Source organism: Chelmon rostratus, chromosome 5, assembly GCF_017976325.1.
Source record: "Chelmon rostratus isolate fCheRos1 chromosome 5, fCheRos1.pri, whole genome shotgun sequence".
NCBI classification, from domain to species: Eukaryota; Metazoa; Chordata; class Actinopteri; order Chaetodontiformes; family Chaetodontidae; genus Chelmon; species Chelmon rostratus.
This window is the reverse complement of record NC_055662.1, coordinates 20,669,344-20,677,138: the sequence shown is the minus strand read 5'-3', so window position 1 is coordinate 20,677,138 and position 7,795 is coordinate 20,669,344. Positions and strand designations below refer to the sequence as shown.

Below are 7,795 nucleotides of genomic sequence, written 5' to 3'. Positions count from 1 at the left end.
TCCACTATATGTTTACAGACAGCAGTAATGAGGAAATGAGAACCTTGTATGTTATGGGGGTTTTCTGGTGTTTTAGGCTGAGCCTGAAAACTAACCTGGCCAAAACAAGTTGGGAAGAATAAAGTTCAATAGTAGGCCAAAATGAAAACAGCTATAAAAGAAGTAGGCCTGGTTTAGCTGCTAATCCTGCTTTAAGATAGAACAGGCTGCTTGGTTTAGGAGTTCTGGTGCAGGAGCACAAGTTGATGCGCTTCAGATGCAGACTGCCATTTCTCAAGCTCCACACTGAGTTCCACAGTCACTGGTTCCAGTTGGACAGACACAGAGCTCTGTGTTAGGACATCCATTGCGCATTCCTTTCTACCCTTCCCTTTGCCTGCAGAGGACATCAAACAGGATTCAGGATTTCAAGCAGACTGAAAAGGAGAGTTTATGACTTTATAAGGCATGACTTTTGACTTTTAATTTTTCCTTTACACTGGAAACTTAGTATGCCACCCACTTTTAGTCTTCTTCAGTAATATTTACGACAAGATATAAAGCATACATACTGCAGTACTTAGGTCAGTCTAAAAATAACACCATTTTGAAATGAATAATCTCTCCACTCAGTTTTACAGTTGGAAAAGTTATCTGCCGCTGTTATCCAGGCAATTAATGAACCTTTTGAAGCTTCAGTATTCTTCTGTCTAGTACTACTGCCTCCTCTGGGCTTCGATTCCTTCTCCTCCTTTTTGTCTTCTTTGACTTTCTTTCCCAGATCCTAAAGATGAGTAAAAAACATATCTCACATGAAATAATTCCCTATGTCAGTTTGACAATTTACCATGACAACTTCCAAATCTGTTGGCTGTCACACATGTTGCTAGTTTCTGTTTCTTTTGTAGTCAGTGACCAAACCTGATTCAATTTTTCCTAATTTGAATGTTGACCCAGGTCATTTCCTAGTAAATTCAGAGAACTGGACCAGATAATGATTATACTGTTTCAGCAAAACGTTGGCACGTAAACCTGCCTTTTCAAGTGTTTGTGTAGCTTCCACCTCAGACTCTGTGTGCAGAGCACCAAGGTCACAGAGGACATCAACCTTTTGACCTCTTTTGACCAGATTTTGCAGGGGGACATGGACCGAGCCAATGATTCTTCTGATGGGGGTGTCCTGGATCAGCTCCGGTACAGATTTCTTCTTTTTGTTGTTCGACTTGTCTTTGGTGGAACCAGATTTGATTGGAGACTGGGGAAGAAACCAAAGACGTGAAATGATAATGGCTAGACGCAGTCCAATTTTATCTGCCCAAACAGACTTTGAACACCTACACAGAGCTGATGGGAATTCACCTGTTGACTATTTATAATAATCTTGACTGGTTTTATAATCTGCATCAGGTCTTCTGATACAAAAATCAAGGGCTATATAGCATATTACAAATAAATGAGCGTTATGACAGCGATAAATGTCACTATTTGCTTGGGGGCTGTATATAAATTATTGGGGTGAAGTGGGCTAGGCCTAATGTTTTACCTGTGCAAAAAGCAAGGCCCTCCCCATGGTTATTATGGTTGTACATATTATGTTTCTTTTGAACTGCCCACTGGACTCAGAAAAAACTGCCTACAAAACATCCTATCCACAACATCTCAAAATATTCTACTACTATTAAACTGGTATTACTCATTTAATCATGTATGTAAAGGTGCACTTTGCAGAGGACAACAGTTCTGTCATTGTATTCTGATTGTATTTATTTGACATGGAAGATGGAAATTAATCAAACCAACCAAGTTCCATCAAGATATTAAGGTTTAAATTGGGGCATATGTGCCCCAACATTGAGAATAGAAATGTAGGATTAGAGAAAATAAAAACCCTGAGCTGCTCTCTCCGACAGGTCTACAAATTACAATAGCTTCCCCCTTTTCTGATCTCCTGTCCCCAACTAATTTATGTACAGTGCCTTATCTGCTGACAAATGCCAGGGATATCTACAGTTTGTGATGGGATGAGTGGAAATTTTAAAATAAGATCACCTCCTTCCCTTTCCTGCCTTTCTTCTCTTTTACAGTTCGGCTGGGTTTGGTCATTGTGGCATCTTCGGAAACTGCAGGCCATGACAGGACCTAAAATTTCAAATGGCAGAATATGAGTCCTAACACATTATGTATCTAAACATTGCCCTCTCTAACTTAATTTTCTCTACCTTTTCCTCCTCTATCCTGAGATGAAGTCCTTTATTTAGGAATCTCTTTAAGCCTCCTAGATCTCTTACAATGTGGGTTTGGGTGTCACTGAAGTCCATGCACTCTGACCACGTCAGCTTTGATGTGCTGTGTCTTGACACTGCAGAAAAAGAAATCAGAAAAATACACAAGTGAAATTTTGGCACAGCATGTAAAACAACCACAGAAACAAGCCAGGCTTTCAGCAAGTCAGAGACACACTAAGAGGAAGAATATATACAAACAAACCACAGATTGATATAGTTTTTAGAGTTTAGTCATCCAGTGTCAGCTTATATGTACTACTCTCCAGTGGCTGTTCTGACTGTGCATTTCTCTTCTGTGTAAATTCCACAGAAACTGATAAGAGAAAGTTAATCCCACTTAAACAGGATGCATTACCAAATTAAATCAATTCAAACATCATACCGACATTATTTTCAGACTCCTTTATACCACTGCACTGAATGTCATCCAATGAAAACCTGTAGTTGTTATAATTCTTCTGTATAAACAACTGCTTCAGCTCTACCAGTGTCAGTGCTTGCTGTGCAGTCATCCATGTCCCTATAGGCCTAAAACCTGTATGGGTCAAATGAGGCAAGTGTTATTACCATGTGCAATATCATGGCAGGTTTCCTCAGTATACACCGTCAGGTTTTGTGTGTCTCGTTTGGACGTTTCTTCCTCACGATTTTTCTTTGAATGTAGGTCAGTGTCACTTCGGCTGTCTTGTGTCTCATGTGCTGTGGCTGCTGCGTCAAATTTAGACTCACTGTCCAATTTCTGTGAACAGTGTCCAAAAAAGGTCATAGAGAAAAAAGTCTTTAAAATATAGTGGAAATATATTCATTTCTGTGCAGTTGTACTTTTGTTGTAGCGTTTGTGTTAAGATAACCTTACAAACCAAGGCACATATAAAACTGATGTGGATTCAAGGCACCTGTGCGAATTGAACAAATACAGATGCTTAACTGTTTTGTTATAATGGTGCTTACTGTGGGCAGTGACAATGAAGCTGAATCTAATCTACAATAACAAAATTGCTTTCATAAATCACATGACAAATGGTCATGTGAGTATTGTATCAAGACAGACTTGAACAAATGTAAACTTATCTTTCAGATTCCCAAATGTAAAATAAATGTTTTCAGATGTGCATGAATTATTATTGTCATTATAAGATTGAACTGAAAGCTGACATAAGATGCCAGAATACAATGTAAAGAATTACCATTTGAAATCAGGAAAAATGCCAAAAAGTTTTCACTTGTGACATTCTGGACAGTATTAAATGTACAGAAACCTAAAAAGACTGAAAAGTGCAGGGAGGATGCATCACCAGGCTAACAGTTGTTTGATGACAAACGAACTCATATGTGATGAAATAGCCGTAGGTGACAACAGGGAACTCTGGAGTGTTTTCATCCACACTCATCATCGGGTCTGGGATTCCCTTCATTCTGCCCACGCTCACTGTGGCGGATGCCCGGTCCACTATCAGGTCTGTGCAAAAGAAAATAATCCTGATATTATAAACTGTAACCACACTCTTGATATGGATTAAATGACAGAGCTGCAAATTTAGGAAATTAAAAACAAACAAAAAAAGATATACTAATTAATGGTTCAGTCTCACCACTTATCTTGGCCAAGCCCTTAAAACGACGTCTGTCCTCAGGGGAGATCCATGAGGCGTCCAGGAAAGACAGCTGTGGGAGACTGTCCACAGTGAAGCCCGGGTAGCAGGATGCAAGAGTAAAGGGGTTTCCCTCCAGCACCAGCGACTTGAGGCAGGGGAGTGTGCACAAGGCGTTCAGCAAGGCCTGCTGGTCCTGAAACTCACAGTCACTCAGGTCCAGACACACCAGCTGTGGCCTGAGGTCAGAGACAGTTTCCCTTTTAATTCACAAATAAACCTTGTAACACAGATAGCAAGAATGAAACACATAAAGCTGCTTTTGAATCATTACATATTACAGAAAATCACCAGATTTCTGTCAAAGTTTCTATACATTTGGATGTTTGAATTTTGTGTTGTTTTTATTAACTCAGCTAATTTAAATACAGTTGTGTCCCAGAGTTTCTGTACATGAAGATCTAAAGGCTGTTGGGTCTTCTCTACTCCAACAGGAATAAATAATGATGAAAAAAGAAAGCATTTTTTATTTAAACTTTGGAAAGCTCCACCAGTGCCATAAAGAATATTACACAAATGTCCTCACAACTTTTTTTTCTTTTTCTTTTTCTTTTTTTTTTTAGATATTTACAATTCTGTTTAATTGATTATGAAGACGGAAATCTTTAGAAAGGAATTCCCCCACTGGCTTACTAACGTGATAACAATATTTAAATATCAAGCTGATCTTACTGGAGTGTTTCAAAATATTTGCCTCCTGAAATTCATCAGGAAACACCAGTAATTTTGTCCACGCTAAAATAAAAAAAGTCTAAAGATGTAAGTCTAAAGATGACCCAGATGACCCAGCTCCCAGCTTTGATATACGGAAATGATGATGAAATGAAATGATGACATCAGATGACGAAATGGGAGAGTTTGTGTTATTTTGTAGCTCCCGCTGAAAAACATTTTGTAGATGTAATCCTTTTAAGTGGTATCAAAAGATTTTTATCTAAGAGCATCAACTGGAGTCATCGCTTTCTCATCACCAGCGGACAGAAAACCCTCAGTTCCCAGTGTTGGCTCAGTAGGTGTCACCATTCAAAAGTCATAAAAGTAGCACAAGTGTGAAATCTCTCACAGGTGGAAAAACGTACTATGAAACATTGTGACATGATGTGGTGGGATGTCATTGTCTTACCTTACAAACAATAAATACATTGTATTGCACAATCCTACCTGAGTTATTGTCTGACCTGACTTTGGTTTACCTCTTCAAAAAACAGCTTACTTCCTGTGTGTGTGTGTGTTTGTGTGAACTAACCAGTGTCTTCCTGTAAGATGAGAGATGTCTTCATGAGAACCCAGAATGTTTGAGCCCAGGCTGAGGTAATGTAGGCGAGGGGGCGGATGGCTGGTGAGACTACTTAGGGTGGACAGCCGGTTGGCACGTAGCTCCAAGATCTTGAAAAGAAACATATTACAGTCAAACAATTAATCATCACCACATCATACTATCTGCTACACTTTCATCTATCAGTTAAAACTGTCAGGTATGAATGTTGCCTCAACCCGTGAGGTCTGTGATATGATGCAAAAGCAGAAAAAGCAAGAGTGTTCTTGTTTTTGTGATTCAGTTGTAATCTGATAAACTGGAGAGCAAGGTGGTGCGGGACTGTGACTCACCGTCAAACTGCTGGGGAGGTTTTCTGCAGGGATTTCTGAGATCATGTTGGCACTCAGCACCAACTCCTGCAGCTTTGAGAACTTTAACAGGCCGTCATCGATGACTGACACCTGAACGCAACACAAGCAAAACGACACATGCAACTTTTCACAATCATGTTTTGAGCAAGGTCAGCTGCAGAGTTGTCAGGAGGAGCTACAGACCTAAGTGGTTGTTCAGAGACCCTCAGCCATCAGAGGACCCCCCCCAGACAAATTGAAAATATGATTCACTTTTAATATCCTCTGTTTATTTCACGTCTATTTTGGGATTTAGGGGACGATATGACAAACTTTACAAAAAATACCACTTTTTGGTATTGGAATTATAACAAATGCCACAAATTGTAGCATTCTGAGAGTAGAGGACCATTTTGAGCAGGAAACTTCGAATTACTGATTTCTTGCTTGCCATACAATTTTGGCAACATTAGATCAAATCATGAGAAGCTATAACAATGTAATAATATGCTTTGCTTTTTTATTTCTGACTTATTATCATTTATAGAATGACATTGTACAAAACAGAAAATGTTTATATTCTACCAGTTTTTTAATGTCCAGGTCAAGTGACAACCAGTGATTGGCTTCAATCAAATATGAAATGCAGCATTAGGGTGTGGGAAAAATACAGCACACTCACGCCTCTGTCCACAATGCGAATTGCAGTAAAGTAACTGTGAATAAAATCAGTTTGCAGGCGTTCAGGTGTGAGCACAGCCAGCTGTCTCAGGGCCGGAGCTTGAGGGCTCCACGATTCATCACACATCCATGGCGAGTGAGGGCAGCTCAGTAGATCCAGGAGGGCGTCTGTCGCCTCTGTCTCTGCTTCCTCTGTACTGTTCTTTGTCTTTCTCTGAGAATCAGAGATCAGTGCGTTTATTACTATCTTCTACAAAAAGCAAGCTGCTACACTGTAAAACGCTGCAACCAGTTTACAGGTGAAAAAAATAACTCACCCAGCTGCCATATCCGCAAGGAAAGTCATTCAGACACAGGCGGCGAATCTCCTTCTCTAACACAACAGAGAGTGTGTTTGAGCTCATGCCTGTCAAGAGAAGTTAGGCCTACTGTGAGGAACACAGCAGCAACATGCATGCAATGTGTGGTCAGTTTGTCTTTGGTCAGTCTTTCAGGGAAAAGGCTCCTGGTGTTTCCTGTTTACAACTGGTTGCCCGGTTGCCTAGCAACACCTCACTCCAGAAACACTGCATGGGGTCAGGACTCTGTGTGAGTTAATAAATTAACAATAATTTATGTTGAGTGTCAGTATGAATGTAACAAACAAACCAAACATATCAACCTTGTGGTGGTACAACAGGAAAAGATCTATTATCATCTTGTCTTTCTGAATGTTGTACCCTGTCAGTGGCTTAATTGGCTTAATGGTATCTTAGGGGAAAGTTAACACTTTTTTAAGAAGCAGCTTGGAATTGTACTGTTCTTATAGTAGCATGAGTGTGTTTTATCATGTTCTCTGCTTCTTTGTCCGTTTTACTTGAATCACAAATCTAGTGGAGAAACAATAACATTGGAAAACTGTAAGCTGTGCTCAAAGAGCTGTTCAGCCCCTTTACTGAATATAAGAAGAAGAAGTTCTGTAGTTTAGAATTTTAAATTGAACCATTTAGTCTGTACAATCATTTGATCTCAATATTTTTTATAGTACAATACATATCATATATACCTACCTATCTTTATATACGGTAGGTATACTACAATTTTTATGGATATTTTTGTACAGTGTAATACAAGTCTGCACTGTTTGTATCTCTATGATTGATGATTATAATTTGTTGTGGTGATTTCTATCATTATATATGTTGTGTATAAACGTCCTAATTCATTCTTCTGAAGTTTTGCTTAATTAAACTTTACGATCAAGATCAGTTCTTAACATATTACTTACATTTTTTCATTGCTATTGTTCTAGTGTATGTTTTATCCCATCAGAAAGGACATGTGAATTCTCATGTACTTAACATATTACACGGCGCATTTTGTATGTGATGAAGTCACATATGGACACATGAGGTTTATCATACTGTTGCTTTAAAAAACATTTTCACATGAGATCAGATTAGAAGCATATGTGACTTTTGGACACATGAAGCAAATTTCACATGTGCTTCTGGCTGCATGTATGTTCATATTTGCATGTGTGTAATTTGCTACATTAATCAAAGTTAATATGTATCAAAAAATAATCTCCTAAAATTTATTTTAGGCGGA

At 38.9% G+C, this 7,795-nt stretch overlaps 1 protein-coding gene across 1 annotated transcript; it reads right to left on the bottom strand.

Moving 5' to 3' along the window:
* Positions 1 to 215: 215 nt before the first annotated feature.
* LOC121606245 (leucine-rich repeat-containing protein 43-like) lies at positions 216 to 6,609 on the bottom strand. The gene is made up of 12 exons (XM_041936446.1): positions 6,523 to 6,609; positions 6,207 to 6,419; positions 5,525 to 5,635; positions 5,163 to 5,302; positions 3,857 to 4,095; positions 3,560 to 3,723; positions 2,832 to 3,003; positions 2,199 to 2,338; positions 2,029 to 2,118; positions 1,016 to 1,234; positions 664 to 763; positions 216 to 376 (listed from the first exon to the last, which is right to left on the bottom strand). Exons 1-12 carry the CDS (start codon positions 6,607 to 6,609, stop codon positions 216 to 218), a joined length of 1,836 nt encoding a protein of 611 aa, XP_041792380.1.
* Positions 6,610 to 7,795: the final 1,186 nt, after the last annotated feature.